At 37.2% G+C, this 17,041-nt stretch overlaps 4 protein-coding genes across 11 annotated transcripts in view; 2 read left to right on the forward strand and 2 right to left on the reverse strand.

The window, feature by feature from the left end:
* The first annotated feature begins 335 nt into the window (after nucleotides 1–335).
* On the forward strand, nucleotides 336–2,313 carry Taf7 (TATA-box binding protein associated factor 7). Its single transcript, XM_011632320.3, has 7 exons — nucleotides 336–516; nucleotides 595–723; nucleotides 820–900; nucleotides 983–1,349; nucleotides 1,427–1,789; nucleotides 1,864–2,024; nucleotides 2,107–2,313. The coding sequence occupies exons 1-7, from the start codon at nucleotides 430–432 to the stop codon at nucleotides 2,128–2,130; spliced, it is 1,212 nt and encodes a 403-aa protein (XP_011630622.1). The 5' UTR covers nucleotides 336–429; the 3' UTR covers nucleotides 2,131–2,313.
* Nucleotides 2,028–3,190, reverse strand: Trs20 (trafficking protein particle complex subunit 2). Its single transcript, XM_089078666.1, has 3 exons — nucleotides 2,985–3,190; nucleotides 2,666–2,899; nucleotides 2,028–2,570 (listed from the first exon to the last, which is right to left on the reverse strand). Exons 1-3 carry the CDS (start codon nucleotides 3,072–3,074, stop codon nucleotides 2,472–2,474), a joined length of 423 nt encoding a protein of 140 aa, XP_088934792.1. The 5' UTR covers nucleotides 3,075–3,190; the 3' UTR covers nucleotides 2,028–2,471.
* Nucleotides 3,191–4,182: 992 nt separating this feature from the next.
* C1GalTA (Glycoprotein-N-acetylgalactosamine 3-beta-galactosyltransferase 1) lies at nucleotides 4,183–9,293 on the forward strand. Of its 4 annotated transcripts, none has more exons than XM_011632316.2 (7): nucleotides 4,183–4,342; nucleotides 5,683–5,897; nucleotides 6,465–6,622; nucleotides 6,767–6,942; nucleotides 7,124–7,331; nucleotides 7,412–7,550; nucleotides 7,974–9,293. In XM_011632316.2, the coding sequence occupies exons 3-7, from the start codon at nucleotides 6,592–6,594 to the stop codon at nucleotides 8,515–8,517; spliced, it is 1,098 nt and encodes a 365-aa protein (XP_011630618.2). In that variant the 5' UTR covers nucleotides 4,183–4,342; nucleotides 5,683–5,897; nucleotides 6,465–6,591; the 3' UTR covers nucleotides 8,518–9,293. The 4 variants fall into 4 exon arrangements, with proteins under 4 accessions (XP_011630618.2, XP_011630617.2, XP_088934785.1 ...); XM_011632315.3 differs by lacking the exon at nucleotides 4,183–4,342 and adding an exon at nucleotides 4,436–5,517; XM_089078659.1 differs by lacking the exon at nucleotides 4,183–4,342 and adding an exon at nucleotides 4,436–5,019.
* skd (mediator complex subunit skuld) overlaps nucleotides 9,208–17,041 on the reverse strand; it is a 32,662-nt gene continuing 24,828 nt past the window's right edge. For 4 of the 5 annotated variants that reach the window (XM_011632312.3, XM_089078567.1, XM_011632309.3 and 1 more), the window contains 10 exons: nucleotides 16,328–16,534; nucleotides 14,422–16,191; nucleotides 13,867–14,209; nucleotides 13,471–13,781; nucleotides 13,152–13,343; nucleotides 12,685–13,029; nucleotides 12,175–12,513; nucleotides 11,814–12,095; nucleotides 10,893–11,164; nucleotides 9,208–10,803 (listed from right to left, as the gene is read on the reverse strand). In XM_011632312.3, the coding sequence (XP_011630614.1) occupies nucleotides 10,671–10,803; nucleotides 10,893–11,164; nucleotides 11,814–12,095; nucleotides 12,175–12,513; nucleotides 12,685–13,029; nucleotides 13,152–13,343; nucleotides 13,471–13,781; nucleotides 13,867–14,209; nucleotides 14,422–16,191; nucleotides 16,328–16,534 (4,194 nt within the window). In that variant the 3' untranslated portion in view covers nucleotides 9,208–10,670. The remainder of the gene's footprint in view (nucleotides 10,804–10,892; nucleotides 11,165–11,813; nucleotides 12,096–12,174; nucleotides 12,514–12,684; nucleotides 13,030–13,151; nucleotides 13,344–13,470; nucleotides 13,782–13,866; nucleotides 14,210–14,421; nucleotides 16,192–16,327; nucleotides 16,535–17,041) is intronic. The other variant, XM_011632310.3, reaches the window with a different exon arrangement.

Below are 17,041 nucleotides of genomic sequence, written 5' to 3' on the forward strand. Positions count from 1 at the left end.
TTTTTTGAATTTTCCTCTTCAATCATATTACAGCCAAAATACTGGAAAAAAATTGCAATATTAATAATACAAATTGCAATAATCGAGAGAATCGTCTACCTCGGAGCAATTTATTTCTAAAAAAAGTAAAATTAATAATTGGTTTTAATGTGTTATTAAATTTGCATCTATTTCATTTTAACAAATGATGAATATACGCTAGTTTACAAGAGCAGATCATTAAAAAAAAAATCTTTATTTCTCTTGTCCCGATCGACCAAGTAAATGCCACTTTATCTGTCGAGTAGTATTTTGGAATGTAATTCTACTGACTCTTAAGTGGCGCTAGTATTGTCTGTTCAATATAAACATTGAAATACTTCTTATCCTGTTTTTATCTCGAGTTTTATCTTACGCTTGTCATACTTTATCGAGGAGAGCCCGAGGAAAATGAATCGTCATCCAAATACTGACTATAAAAATCGCAATGAGCCGCAAGTTGAATTGGAAAGCCAATTTATTTTGCGGTTACCACCGGTATGTCGTATTGCTGTTTTATAATTTAATCTAAACCTAACCTAGCCCGTATATCATATAAAATTAATTTTCTTTAAGGAACCTGCTAGAATATTGAGAGAAGCATTACGTAGCAGTTTACCCTTGAAAGACAGATTGACTATTAAATTGGAAAATGATATGCGTTACGGTGAGGTTAGACTTGATCATTGGTTACTCCATGCCAAGGTAAATTCCATTATTTTACATCAGTCGAAATTATTGAACAAAAATTTTTCACAAAAATGGATACGTACATAATGTATATAACAAATTCTTACTTAGGTTGTGGACCTGCCGACAATAGTGGAATCTTTAAAAACTATTGATAATAAAAGCTTCTACAAGACTGCTGATATATGCCAGGTAAATGAGAGGAAATAATGTCATAAATAATGTAACAGAAGAATGGAGGGAGAACTTATATTTTATTATTTTTCTTTTTTAGATGGTAATATGTAAAGAAGAAGATGATCACACTGCCACAGATGAAGAATCTCCTGTTAAGCAAAAGAAAAAAGATCCGAATAAAGTTGATAAAAAGTTTCTTTGGCCACATGGTATAACACCACCTACAAAAAATGTAAGACGTAGGAGGTTTAGAAAAACCTTGAAAAAGAAGTACGTCGAAGCGCCAGAAATCGAGAAGGAAGTTAAACGTTTATTGCGAGTGGACAATGATGCAGTCAATGTTAAATGGGAAGTGATATGTGAGGATGAGGATACATCGAAGCCCAGTAAAGTATCATCATCTGGTACGGTTAAGACCAAACGGGAAAGTATAAATGGGAACACATCTCAAAGTCTGGATGTTGGTTAGTGTGGTTGATTTAAATAATAATTATAAAAAGAATAATTTTATTCAAGTTTTGTTTAATGGTTTATATTCTAGCTGAACACGACATATTCGGCGAGCCCGTAAGCGACAGTGAGGATGATGACGAAGAAGCAAATATAAACGTGATGGAATTAGATGAGAATAGTCGTCTTTCTGGAGACAGTAGAGTCTCAGATTCGAATTCTATGCAAGCTGCTTATTCAGAAAGATCGAGTAACAATGCTACAACAAGCAGCGGGTTAGTTACAGAGTTCAGTAAAGATATGTTCCACAATGATAACAATGGCGATACGGAAACTGAGAAACAGCCAGACGAAGCCACTCCGTCGAAGATTGTGAAATTAGACCAGTTTCATTCGGAATACATAATTCCAGAAAATTACACCGAATCACCCACATCAGTATCCGCATCTAAGGGTAAGTTTGAAGTACAGTGAATAAGTCCATTATTAACACAAATTCATGAATTTTTGTCTGTATGAAATATCTAGATTCGCGCCTCGCTACTCTTCATGCGGAATTAGCAGAATTACGGCAAAGAAGACAGCAACAGGAGATTGAAATAGCTAACATTGAAAACGTCAAACTGAGGCAACGGTTTCAGGAAATTTTGGATAATTTGTTGACCCAAGAAATGCAAAAAGTACAAGAGGTATAACAAAAACGATCCGCATATATTTCATTTTGTTTAACATTTCTTTTCATTCAAATATATATCTTTTTTTACTTTTCAGATACAAGATCTAGAAATGGAATAGAAAATAGCATAGTTTCATACATACATTACTGTTATCATATATGTAAAAATTAGTTATATAAAATACAAATTTTGTTTTTTATATAAATAATTTTTATATTAAATATTATATAATATAATTCATATAATATATAAATATATACATTGTACAAAATCAAAATATAAATTATAAGTTTTTTAAGTATGCTTTTTTAATATTAGAGCTAATAGGAAAAAACATTTTTGTTTACTCCTGATTCCTATTAACAAAACATTTTGTAGTATACAAAATCTTGAATAAAGTGAAAAAGATCATAAAACTTAATTTTTACAAAATTCATTTTACTAATATCGATGTTATGTTTAAGAAGATAAATATTTTCTGCCATATAGTTGTGCCTTTTTCTCAAATCCCACAGACTTAATAGGCGTATTCAGTTTGTAAAATGGATTCATGGAGTACTGAAAGTAAAATAAAATTATACAAAATTATTAATACAACATGTATGCATCGACGATCAATTGGATCAAAAAATGTCATAGGAGTGATGATTTACCTTTATGTAAGTTTCATACATCTCGTTAAAAAAATTTTTGATGCCATCCTCGTTTTTGCTGTCGTGTACCATGATAAATCGAATGTGAGTCGCTGTTACAAATGCACTGACAAACCACTGGTTAAATTTATCCACGACTTTCAAGTGCATATTCGTTGTTTTCCACGTGTGCTCATCTACGAGGTCCAGTGCTGCGTGAGCGATGAATTGATTTAAATGCGAATGATCCTCTTTCTTAAAAAAAAAAAATACATAATATAAGACGTTGACAAGGTGATGTAAAATTGTCCTTAACCTTAAAATAAACGCATGAACCAACCTTTGAGTCTTTCCCAGCATTGTTGAATTCTATCTCGAATAACGGATTGTCGGCATGGCCAACGATCGCAAAGTAATAATTAGCAGTCATCGTAAGCGATGAATTATCACGTTGTCACCGTGATACGTGATTGTTTCATCAATATCGATTTCCCACACACGGCGCAGCCATATTGATTCTGATTATAGTCGAAACGTCGCGCGTTGCACATCACATAAAACCTGTTTTTAGCTAAATGCCATGTAATTTTTTTCCTTAGGGAAAACGAAGCGGAAAAACGAAAATTTTTTTCCATTATTTTTCATGGTAAAAATTTTCACTTTTCACATTTCTTAAGGGAAAAAATTACATGATCGATATTTTGTTTTCGCATTATTTATCCTTCCTCTTTTTTTCTCTGACATGAAAGAAAAGGAAAAAAATAAACCATAAAGAAATTCAAAAAGAATAAGCCATAATAATATATTACATTTTAGAAAAAAAAAGATGAATGGCGTACAAACTAAAATATTCTATTCTTTTCTTATATTATTCTTCTTCTATTATATTTTATTCTTATTTTTTTCTTATATTCTATTCTTTTCTGATCGACAGTTTGTAGACTGAGCACAATCGAATGCGATTTTATCGGCAGTGTCGAAAAGCAGATGTGGTTGTGTAATGATGATAACAAATTCTAAACATACTAGTGGTAATGTAATAGGATTTCGACAGAAAAAGACATTTGTAATATTGAGTTATAATTTTTATTATTTATCCTTTTTTTCGCATATTGAAAAATACTTGATTTTCTGGAAACTTCAAAATTATTATACCATTATATCATATTTATGAATTTTAATGTCGAATTTTAATAACAAGTCGCATTTTCCATGTTGTTGTCCTTTCAGCAGAATTTAACAGAATTTATTAAACACGCGGATTCTAGTTATCTTCCTAATCATCGGTGTGGTCATAATCGCAACTACTCGCCGCAAAATAACAGAGCGAGTAAAACGCGCGGATAAAACGTGGACGAGAAACGGGGAAGTAACAATAATAACAACTTCGCCTCGCGTACACGCGCATATTCGAAGGAATTGCTGACAGTCGCGTATAATTTCGGTGCGTCGCGCGATAACGGGGAGATAGCGCGGCATGCGCGAGATGACATATGCGCTGCACGCGCGCGCCACGCATACACACGTGCGCGCGCGCGCGCACGCGCGCGCGTGCCGGACATATCGCGCCGACGATCGCCTCCCCCGCGCTCGCCACGGAGCTTCCACGAGATACGCGTTGTTGGCGGTGCGCGTCGTCGCGCCGAGTCAGAATCGGGATGAAGACGAGCCATCGGGTGCTCGAATACTTTCCGACCGGTACGTACGTACGTACGTGAGCGTGTACGCGACGCGCACACGTACATACACATTGTACGGTGTGTACATTCGCGCATACGCGAGTCGCGAGGGAGAGGGGGGTGGAGGGAGGAGTGCGCGCATTCCCCGATTGTTATCGCCGCGAAACGCTCGCCGATTCCTTTGTGCACCGTTCACGCGTCGCTCGCGATAACATTGGCGCGATGACGCCGTCGCTCGAAAGCGTTCGCTTGTGAATAATCCCGCGGAGGTGTCGAGGTGGGACGGAGGGATGCATCCGCCATCGTCGCGGTCGTGGCCGTGGTCGTCGTCGTTGCCGTCGCCGTCGCCGCGGCTGCCGCTCGCGAACACGTCGACCTTCTCTTAATCTTGCAATTGATCTCGGGATCGTCAATGGCGTTCGATTCCGGAGCCGGTATTCCCGACGGAGTAAACACGGTTTTTGCGATACGAACGCGCGCTTCTCGGAAGATCATAGGAGGATTTGCATAACCGGATCCGCGGCTTCTGTGTGTCCGGGTTCTCCGCGGCGGGTGTCGAGAGAGTCAAAAGTTTTTTTCTTCCTTCTCCTCGATGACTCGCGCGGCGAGCATCACCCGGCGCATCGTCCGCGACTGGCAGATACCCTCGGTTTGTGAATGAAAAGACCGACTCGTGCAGGCGCGAGGTGCATCGAGGCGAGGATTATTCCGACAAATAGGCTGCGACACGCAGCTGTGACAAACGCGTCGACAATGCTCGATGGAATTTGCCATAGAACGCGAAAACAGATGACTGTTGCAAAAAAAAAAAATAAAAAATACCGCCTTCTAATATTACTACCTATTGCGCAATTCCTTTGCATTTTTTTTTTCCTTTCATCGACACGGTACTTTTGAGGGGATGCAACGTCACTGTATTCCACGACCTCGCGCTCGAATGAGCGTTTCTTTATCATTCACGCAGTAGTATGCACACGCGTGTAATTACTGGCATTGCGTAATAATGGGCCGCGCGCATATCGCATATATTTATTTTTCTGTATTCGCACCTGGGCTCACCGATGCATTCGTGTTAAATTGCTTGCCTACTTGGAGATGACGTTCCACACGTCTTCGTAGTACGCTAACGGCACTGGACGATAAAAGCTGACTGTGCTAAGTCGTGTTTAACGTCACATGAAAAATTATTTTACGGTTTGATTTATTTTTACATCTAGAGAAATAAATGCATACATAATTGAACAAGTTGATATATATTGTGGAAGATGGCATTTGTCTCCAAGTAGTTTCGTCACTTCTTATCAGGCTTAACTCTGCATGACTCTTCAATATGCGTCTCTAAGATTGTTCTCATTTCAGATTTGGCCCTCTGAGACTCCAAGAGAGAGATTGCATATCAATATCAATATTACAATTCATCTCTATCAATCTACTCTGACTTGAAGATAAGAAGAGGAGTGAAAAGATGTACTCCACAAAGATTATTTACATTTTTATGAATAATAAGGTTAATATATGAGCTTAGAGATGGCCTTGAAAAATTTGTTATCTTATCAAAGTATCTTGTTTATCAGGTATGTGTATTTAAGTATATATTTATATTGCGTATGTAAGAAGTTATATTAGTAATAATATAAGTTTATCAAGTTTCACAAGTTTCACAGTTGATGTATGAAATTCCACAATTGATATAATAACACTAATTTTGATATTATTTAACAATGAATTGCAATAATGCTAAGACAATACTAGGAAAAAAATAATATAAAAGCAATATAATATACATATAAAAATAATTGTGTGATGCTTTTTATCTATTTTTATTTTCCTAATTGATAATCAAATCCTAATTGATAAAGTCAAGTGTTTAATAAAGTCAAGTGTTCTTATTGAAAATTATTAATATGTTTCAGTAAAATTTGTATCAGTAAGATTAATAATGTATCAGTAAAATGTATCAGTAAGATTAATAATATATCAGTAAGATGTATCAGTAAGATTAATATTAATTTTAACGCAGTAAAATAATGTGAATATTGCATCATTTTAGAATCTTTTAATATTTATTACACTGACTCTTATAAATACTTCACTTTTTTTCTCTGTCTTATTTAATAATATATGTATTTATAATATTTTAGAGGGTAATATTTTAAAGTATTATATCATGCATTTATACAAGCAAAAATGAATGTGAAGGAGATTATAATTTATATTAAAGCATTTATATAACATTGTTGAATTGGATCACAATTTATATTATATATCATGGTGCAGCAGCGGCTTCCTAGTTTTGATGGTAACTATCTATTTAATTATACTATACAAATTTTTATTTAATTTTATCTGTTATTACTATTTTATTTATATCAATATTTAGCTACACTTTGCAAATGTGAATAGATATAAATTATAACAATTAAGAAATCAATTTCATATACAGGTGGTCGAAGTGGACGGCGGTTTATATTGACGCTCGCTGCTGGAATGGTTTTTGGCTTTTTATCGGCATGCTTGCTCATTACATCTACGAGAGACGTACCGCATATGTTCAGTTGGGTGCCAGGTAACTCTGGCCTCTCTAGAGATCCTCATCATTATTCGGAATTGGAGTCAGAGGTATGGAATGGTATACTTTATATTCTAACTATAATATTTTCAAGAGATTGCCTGTAAATTTCGAAAAAAAAAAATATATTAACTCGGAGTATTTACTCGAGATTGTTTGAAATAAAATCGTTCAGTAAAATAATTGTATGATTATATTTCTTATATAATTTTTGGATGAATTTTCCTATAGATTGGTCCTGAAACAGAAGTGAAATTTCACGGTGATGATGAAGATTTTCATAAAGGAGAAGACAGAATAGCTCAAGATATGGCACAGAAAGTACGTGTTCTTTGCTGGATTATGACTGGCCCGAAGAACCATCAAAGCAAGGCTCGTCATGTAAAAGCGACATGGGGAAAACGCTGTAATGTACTTCTTTTTATGAGTTCTGCGGCAGGTATGACATTTTAAATATCATAGGAAAAAAAACTTACGAGACATAGTGTTCATATGATATAGTCATGTTTTCATTTCTAGACACCAGCTTACCTACTGTAGTGTTGCCAGTAAAGGAGGGCAGGGATAATTTGTGGGCTAAAACCAAAGAAGCGTTTAAATATGCATATGAGAAGTACAAAGACAAAGTAGATTGGTTCATGAAAGCTGATGACGATACGTAAGTGTATTCTAATTAACCTTATTTTTATGACATAATTACAGAATATATAAGTAATTCGAAAAGAAAAAGATTTTATATAATAGTTTTTCACAAAAATATATTGATTTTTTTCTTATATTTCGTAGTTAATGTAACATTTTTGTGATATGTTTCAAATCATAAAAGTTTTATTTTTCAAATTATATTTCGAATTATAAAGATATGTTTTTAGATATACAGATCAATTTTAAAATAATACGAATTATAGAATAACTGGTATACTCGTAAATACTCCGAGTTAATCTTCTATTTTTTTTTCGACTTCTAGAGATTTTCTGTAAGAAATGAAAAAAATTTGTATAAAATATTTGTATAAAAGTTTTCGAATTAAATGTTCGATTGTAAACTGGAAAAGTAATTGTTGAATTTATGTGTTTTCAGATATGTAGTAGTGGAAAATCTGCGATACATGTTGTCATCGTATAATCCAAATTCGTCGTTGTACTTTGGCTGCCGATTTAAACCTTTTGTTAAGCAAGGTTACATGAGCGGTGGCGCGGGATATGTACTTAGTAAGGAAGGCTTACGTAAATTTGTAGAGGAGGGTTTACCTGACAAGACCAAGTGCCGACCAGATAATGGCGGTGCGGAAGACGTAGAGATGGGAAAATGTCTTGAAAAGATTGGCGTACGCGCAATGGATACCAGAGATCCTCACGGACGTGGTAGATTCTTTCCATTTGTACCGGAGCACCACTTAATACCAAATCACGTAGATAAGAATTTCTGGTATTGGAAATATATCTATTACGATACCAAAGATGGCTTGAATTGCTGTTCGGACAGCGCTGTCTCATTTCACTACGTGTCACCAAACATGATGTATGTTCTCGAGTATCTGATTTATCACTTGAGACCGTACGGCATTAATCACAGCCTGGAGAGATCCTCTCCGGATCGGTCGTCGACGTTGACCGAATACTAGTCTGTACACTGTCGTAAATAGATTTTAAAATTCTATAAATTTTTGGTTTATACACGATACTAGTCCATTCGAGCCAACGATGCAAATGTAATATACTTTCAGAAGATAAAAAGTGTGATATACCGTACTTCTTAAATATATAAAGTCTTTATACGTATCTATGTTAAACTCAAGACACTATGGCCATAATGGAACTAGAATAGAAAGGATAGGGAAATATAGTGCAAGTACAATAGATATAAGTCGTGGAGATTCAAAATTTTGATGTTTTTTAGAAAACATGTCGTGTCATATTTAAATTTGTAAAGTTAAATATGTGATAATAATTTCTTAAATATCTTTAACTTATCCTAAATAAAATATATTTCTCAGAACAAATCTCACATTTTACTGTCAATGTATATCTCGTCGAAAGTATTCGTATTTTATTTTCCTTTCTTTTTGAAATTACTTGCTAGATAAAAAGAATATTTTCACGTATTCCTGATAATTATATTGGAAATGTATAGTACTTAGATATAAAAAAGTAAAATGGGCAAGTAAAAACATTACTGGTTTAATTATCCACTTTTGCTGATTTCCTCTTACTGAAATTCATACAAAAATAAAAGATATTTCCTCCACGAGTTTTTATTGTGCTTGCAATACAATTTCTCGTGTACTGCAAATAGAAAAAAATCACATATGTAATTATATATATACACATAAAACTGTATTTCGTAATATTAATATAATAATGGTAATAATAATTTTAATAATAATAATAATCCCAATAATGACGTACTACCCAGTAATAAATACTATAGATACAGAGTGAGTGTGGGTGTGTGAGTAAATTAACCAATTAATTAGGGAGTTAGGGGTTCTATGTACAAGTCATATTTGTACTATGCGACTGACGCAATTGGCCACCGTGGCTCCACTCAGACGCGCCCCACATTTCTCTCTTCGTGTCTTCTTTTTTTTGCATTCGAAGTGAAATTGGAGGAAAACAATTTCTGCATAACTGGCTCGTTCTCTTCTCATTCTCTCGCTCGCTTTCTTTCTCTCTCTTTCCCTTTCACTCTCGCGGTTATCTCCCTCTTTCATTCTCAATTATCTAATCTCGGCGATGTCTCACTTCATAAATTATTTAAAAACAATATTTTACACTATAATGTATGTATAATATATAGAGGTCACCTAATCCGAATAAAATTTGTCAAACAGCATCGAAAAATTGCGCTAACGGGTCCAGGAAACATGATAACAGCGACCCAGTGCCGCGCGAGCATAATATAATATTATAATCGTCATACTTATCTCACACCAGGGGCTTGTACGAGGCATCGCTTATAAAAAAGAAGTCCACCTCTCTTTCTTTTTATATCATCTATATAAAATTAAAAAACAACGTAATATCATTTATATTACTTCGTCGTCATTAATAATAAAAGCTTTGTACAAAATTTAATTTACAATTAAAAACTTTTGGTTACGTAATTTTTCTAGAGATTCTGATTTGTAATTCAACTAGCTATCGACAGAGAGGCAATCGAAAATCATTTTCTTATTATGCACTCTCTTTTTCTCTCTTTCACTCGTTCATGCGCGCGCTCTTTCTCTATTTCTCTCGTACTTTTTTTCTCTCACTGTTTCTCTCTTTCATCCTCATTCTCTCTTGTCCTATCTTTCTTTCTCGCAGTGTCTCTCATTACTTGCATCCTCACTTCTACCATTCGCAAAATTCCACATTTGTTTTCACTGACAATGGTCGTATTGGATGCGCAGTTCATTTTTCCTTACGAAATACGAGATACGATCATAAACACAAAGTACAATCTATTTCGCCTGTTATAATAGAAAAATGGTAAAGAGAGTCGCTGGTTCGTTCTCATCAGATTCTGCTATTTCAGCCTTGCATTTTCATTGCGCTACCTTGTATATTGATCAGAGTCCGAGTATAAAAAAGCTCGGTTCTCTTTATGTATGTTATGGTCGAGAAGGATCGTACTCTGTACCTAGACAATCTCTTTCTCTCTAAGTACCTAACTAACGTAGTATAGGTAAAGGGCATAGGAAATCAGTTGCTCTCGTAAAGCCCCGAGTGACGGTACAATAAGGAGTGCGTGAGAGAGGTGCATATACTGCACTACAATGGGAGAGGGTGTGGGTCAGACGAGAGCTGCTGTCGCATGATAGAGATGCATGAGCGCCTGTACGTGCACTGGTAAGCAGGACAGTCGATCCTTGGTGTTCGCATCCAGTGCGAGCCACGACAGTGCATTGTACCCTTCCAACACGTACCTGTTGATTACATTAATCACATCATAATATAGCAAATCCTACGCAAGTTTTCGACAAATGTCTAAAAAGCGAAAATTACGGATACAAACCTAAGTACGTCAGTGGTATATTGCGAATCCAATGGATGAGCAGTGGGTGCGTTCTGTTGCTGAAGTAAATCATCGCTGTTTTGTTGTATCGCAGGACTGTGTAGATGTAACGCGTTCTTGAGGAATACCGGGCAAACATTTTCAAGATGTGGACAAGCTGCCCAAAACCATGGTGGCATTCGTCCTGTTGGCGCAGTTGACACTAAATAACCAAGAGCAAGCGGTTGTTGTAGAAGAGTACCAACCTCTTCTGCTTGCTCAGTTGTCGTTGTCTATAAATAATGAAAATTTGCATATAGTTTTACATTTAGTTTTAGATCTATGTTTACATAGATGTAATAATAATAGATGTGATAATTCCTGAACACTCTTAGAGAAATCATGCAATGACTCTCTTTTCAAATTATAATTTTTATCTGATTATACGATATGAAATTATGAATATTAATACTGAAATGCAATTTTGAAAATAAATTAATTTTTTTATGTACGCTTTGTAATGTTTTCTAATCACTTTTAATATTTGAATATATAACATCTTGATTTAACTGCTTTAAAAAGACATTAGATTTGTTTATAAAAACAAGTTACAAGTCAATATATACGATGTATATCGTACTAATTGCTAATTTGAATGATTGGCGGATTATCAGTAGTTTGCATTATAAAAACAAAGTTATTAGAAATTGTTTCTCTGAAATAAAAATCTGTAGACAAATTTAAATTTAAAGATAAAATTTCACAAAATTCCCTGAATTGCAATAAAATTTGATATTTCATAATTTTCAAGAATAAAAAACAATATTCCAAAATTTTTCAGGAAGTAGATTGAATAATAGATGTGAACAAGATAACTCAGTATTGAAATAGTCGGGTCTTTTTTTTTTTATACTATCTTATATTGTTCTTTTTCGGACTTACTCTTGGCGTATTGCTGCATGGAAAGGGACTACCAGGACCATCATGATTGCCTAAACCTGATCCACCGCCGTCTCCTCCATGCGGTGATCCTTCAGGACGATGCGGACTTCCGCTCGGACTTTGTCCACCACCTGCACCAGGTTCAGGCCAAACATTGAATATATCATTGAAATCTCCCATTGCCTCCATGCCTTCCGGCATGTCATCGTTTAGAGCGGAGAACAATTCGTCGTCTCCTAATTCGGGTACGTTGTGCTGTTCTTGAAATGCAGTTTGCGATGACTAAGGCATCAAAACAACAAGTTTAGCACAAATGCATCTGAAAAATAATGTAATTGAAGTTATTTCTAATCTTCCTTACCTGAGTGGTAGCTGATGTAGGGAAAACAAGTATATGAGTACACGTGACATCTTGAGGTGTGGATAACTGGCAGTTTACGGACGCCTGACTGAATCTCTCGTCGGGAGTGAACTGATCAGCCATTAATCTCAGAGTGGAGTCCGGTTCCAGAGAAACTAAACACGCGCTGAGTACGCAAGGTGCTGCCGAAGGGTACAAGAGGCTACACTGTCCGCATATTTCCTTCAAATGCTTCGATGCTTTCAGAAGTGCTTTTCTAGAAAGTAACCAACTCCATCCTTTCAATTCGCCATGCCCGATACGTCCGACTCGACCCACGACCAGTCTCCATGGTTGTACCTATAAAAATAATGTGATTTAAAAAGAAAGAAACAACGTTACAGAACAAATAGCGTATAATTATAACAAATATTTCTAAGTGTAAAATGAGACAAATCGATAAGACAAATCGCGGTTTTTCGTGTGCATAAATATTCGATTAATGATTATAATTCATGTAAATTTCCTTACACCCTGAGACATAACGCCCAATATGAAGTCCATGAGTTTTTGAAGTCCAATGCGCCTAGCCGAAGCGCGTTTTCTTCTTTTTCTATTGGGTATGTCGATGTTAATGGTAGCGGTCTCGAAAATTTCGCCTCTATCGTCGGTTGCGGCCGCCAACAGCCAAGATTGATCCTCGCTCAGACAGTAGCTCAAGTAAAGCACCGCGCATTCCTCTGGCCTCGCCATGCCGAACGATTCGGGAGCTTCGCTCTTCGCCCGCAATGGTGCTAGCACGAAAGCCGGTGCGTAAAGGCGGTAAGGCGCCCTGTTCCGTTCCTGATGTATAGTTGCAAGAGTATTACTAAATGACTGAAAACGATTTATATATCGTGGGTTTTTTAATTCCACGCTAATATCACGGCGCACGGGATGGAACTCGGATCGTATCCTCAAATACGTAACAAACGATCGATCAAGCAATGAAATCTTACATCTTTACTCTTGAGGAAGAGATCCGCAGCGGCGGCAGTACCGAAACCGGTGAGGCTTTTCACCGTAGAATTATGATTCAACAATCGACGTCCTTGTAAGAAAACGTTCAACGCCAAGGCTCTCATCTCATCCTGAATCTTTCGTCTTTCTCGAGCTCGACCCAATTCCATTATGCTTTCTAAGGATATAATCTGAAACCGAATTAATCGCAATTGTCAGAATACTGTGAAATTTAGAATATCAGCTGAGTTTTAAAATTACTGATTCGTCATCATGATTCTGTCAATTTCGAATCTTCGGTTATTACTCGGTAATTACCTGAACGTGAATATTTGATCTCATATTCTCAGGCATGCTATTAATCGCGGAAGAATAAGCTCTCAAGAGAGCCAGAATGGCGAGTCGTCGTCGGTCAGGATCTTCAGTGCCGCCTAACGAGAAAGGTTCGACAAAGTAGACAACGATCGCCGGAGGTTCGATCTCTTCTTCGTCCGGACCTGTAGTCGTAGTAATCGGTGTCGTGTTGCTTGTGGTTTGCGAAGTCGGTGTTGTATTACCTGTTGTATTAGTAGTGGTTTGATTGGTCGTTGTGCTCGAAGAGGGAGTCTCACTTCTTGGATTCTCCCCTTCTACAAAAGATAATAAATCTCGCTACATCTCGATCCTAAACGCTAAATTTATATCGTTAAAAATGTAATTTATGACGAGACGTACCGACAGATTCGGGTTTGGTCGTTAATACATCTGGCGTAGCTGGCATCGTATCGGAAATGGGAATTGTTGTGGATTGTTGTTGCTGTTGTTTATTGGTCGATTGTGAATCACTGGGATCTAACAAACTACGGTCTTGTATGACTTGTGTCAGATATGGAGCCAATCGATGATTACATGCTTGGGCGTATAGCCTCAATAATTCGCCTATATGATTCTCTCCTAAAAATTTGAACCAATCGTCCATTGGTTGTTTCGTCAGTTTTTGCACGGTAGACTTGCCGACGCGTAGAATTCCATCGCGCAACTGTTTCGAGATTGGCGTGTGTCTTCCTAACCGGCAAATCTGTGACAAATTCAAAATTGAAATCTTAAATTTAATATTTCTTTATTGAACGAATATGTCCTTAATTAAGATTAATCACTCATTAATGTGACTTATTAAGATTTATTATAATACAAAAAAGAAAAATATATAGACTTTGCAAATATTTGTTAGAGAAATAAAATTCTCCCAGATGTTAAATTAAAATTAATTATATAAACATTTGTATTTACCTCATATGTGCAGGACAGCTCCCGGAAGAACGACTTGACTCTATTGACGATGCAATCGCTGTCAGGCGCAACAACCACATAAGCGACATCTCGAGGCCCGGCAAATGGTTCTAGCGACAGTTTTTCCCAGAAGCAAACCGCGTATGGTGATAACGATAACCAATCGCGATCGTATCCGACGACTAGAGCAGGTATCGGTTGTGGTTCGCAACGATCGTCGGTGCCACGGCCGGCTAAACGATGGAACTGTCGCCACGTGAGCGGTCCAGCAACGGTATACGGTGCCTCCCACATGCGAGTTGTACATTTTTTCTGTACCGCATCTTGGAGCAGCGGTTGCAGCGACCTCATCATTCGCACGATGTCGCCGCTACATTGGGGACCTCGCGCCCTGAGGAATACCCATCGGTGGACACCGTTCACACGCGCTGTTCTTTCATTATGCACGCCGTCGAGTTTGCCTTGATCGAGCGCTGCGACACACACCTCGTTGCCATCGTTGAACTCCAGAGTGTTCACTGTCGGTGTTAACGTCGGGTAACTTTTTGTGGTAGCGCATATCCTAGCTGCTCTATACAGACTGCTAGCTGAACTTTGCACAATCAAGCATTGTTCGCGTAATAACTCAAGAACGTTCGGTGGTATTATGTCGAGGCCGTCTGGAGTGGTTTTCGCTCCGGGACATGCGATTGCAGTGAGTGAGCCTTTCTTCTTTTCCGCCGGATCCTCGGCGACACCTGTGATCTCCATCTCATCTTCATAGAACAAGCCTGCTCGGTGTGCAAGTCGACGATTCACCACCGCGCTAAAACCGCAACTACATCTGATTTGATCGTCTTCCTGGTTGGGCGCAGAGTTTGCCCATGAATTACTGAGGTAAACGCCTGCGTCGGCACCCTTAATATTGCCTACGACCTTGGGCCCAGCATTGCATACACATAAACTGCAGCTATCAAAGTTGTGATCGCGGAAGATGTTGAGTGCGGTGTCACCAAGAAGAATATTCACCACAAGGGAATTTGATTCGGGCGCACGAGCGGGTCCTGGTGTATCTGCCTCAATGCTATTGAGATTTTTATTAAGATATGAAGAAGTAGTGGAAGTAGCCGGACTGGGTTGATCGTACGGGGGTGGGGGTGGCCTACCGGATAGAGTGGCCGAACGATAGGGTGGCGCCGGACTCTGTGGGCAAGGTTGCTGCTGCTGCTGTTGTTGCTGCTGTTGTTGCTGTTGCTGCTGTTGTTGTTGTTGCTGCTGTTGTTGTACTGATCCGGGTCTAGTTGGTGGAAGAGATTTGTCCGCCTGATTGGTGGAAGCAGAATTGCACTGCCAGGAAGGTCTGTACACGCAGTGCGATGGCAGTGTGACGGATGGCAGAGATTGGCTAGGCAGATTCGTGAGGGGTGCGTATTTGGAAGAACCGACCATCTTACAGATGATCGCCGGCTTGAACACGTATGACCAATCGTCGATTGATTCTTCTTGTGGAGAGCCCATATTGGGATAAATGTCAGGCAGATGTCTGAGTGGTCGCGAAGGAATCAGTAACTCAGTCTGGTCCATGAGGGGATCGCTCAGCTGGCAAGGCGAGGCAACGGGATTATGCTCTAGAGAAGGTGGAGTTGGAAACATCTTGGATAGTTCTTCCGGTCGTAGAACCGTGACTCCTCGATTATTATTCTTGTTTGCACCATCCACTCTCGTCTCTTCGTGCAATCCACTAGATTTATTCGAACCTGGTGGTGTTTGTATCTGCAGCTGATTCAAATTCTGTAAACATCAATTATGCAACATTTATGTTTTTTGAGCACACAATCATCTGCTTTTCTCATTTGTATCCTTGTGTCATATATAACCTATTTTTAATTTTACTGAATATATAAAACAAAAATAAAATAAAACTTACCGTTTCATCGCTAGAAGTGTCGGGATCGGAATTGTCGAATATTTGATCTAGATCTTTGTACGATGGCTGGAGGCCCTCGCTGGTGAAGAGAGATCCCGGTTTCGATGGATCGTCCCTTTGTCGTCTGAGACCATCGACATTCGTGCCATTTTCTTCTCCTGTTGCGTCAAATTCATATGGATCTGTTCTTCTTCCGATGCATTCACCCTAATATTACAAAACATAGTTTATCGTTAATATATTTTATAAATATCGTACGAATAAAGAAGCAGTTGAACACTTGTGCTGGAATTGAAGATGGCTTAGTATATGTTTATGTAATCTTTGCAAAGAAAATTTATAAATAACATTTTAAGGAAATGTCAAATCGAAGTAATTATATTTATTTTATTATTTTTATATTCACATTTTTTTTCTTTATGTAAAAGTTCTCAAATAAAAATATATTCTTTTTATTGTCATGTATATTTAAGATAAAGCAAATCAATCGATCGTACACTTTCTCTTTCAGAGAGAGTAAGTAATTTTCAGTAATATACCTTTAAATTTTCTAAATAAATTGTATAAAATTCCAATATGTAAAATTTAATAATAGTTTAATGAAAAAATTAAAAATTACTTTTTATAATTTAGTAAAAATATAAATATTTCCATTGCAGATATGCATTTAAAAATATGTTTTAATTGATCTGATTTGTTTCAAATTTTCCTTTA

Source organism: Pogonomyrmex barbatus, unplaced genomic scaffold, assembly GCF_055798465.1.
Source record: "Pogonomyrmex barbatus isolate J1 unplaced genomic scaffold, ASM5579846v1 scaffold1, whole genome shotgun sequence".
NCBI classification, from domain to species: Eukaryota; Metazoa; Arthropoda; class Insecta; order Hymenoptera; family Formicidae; genus Pogonomyrmex; species Pogonomyrmex barbatus.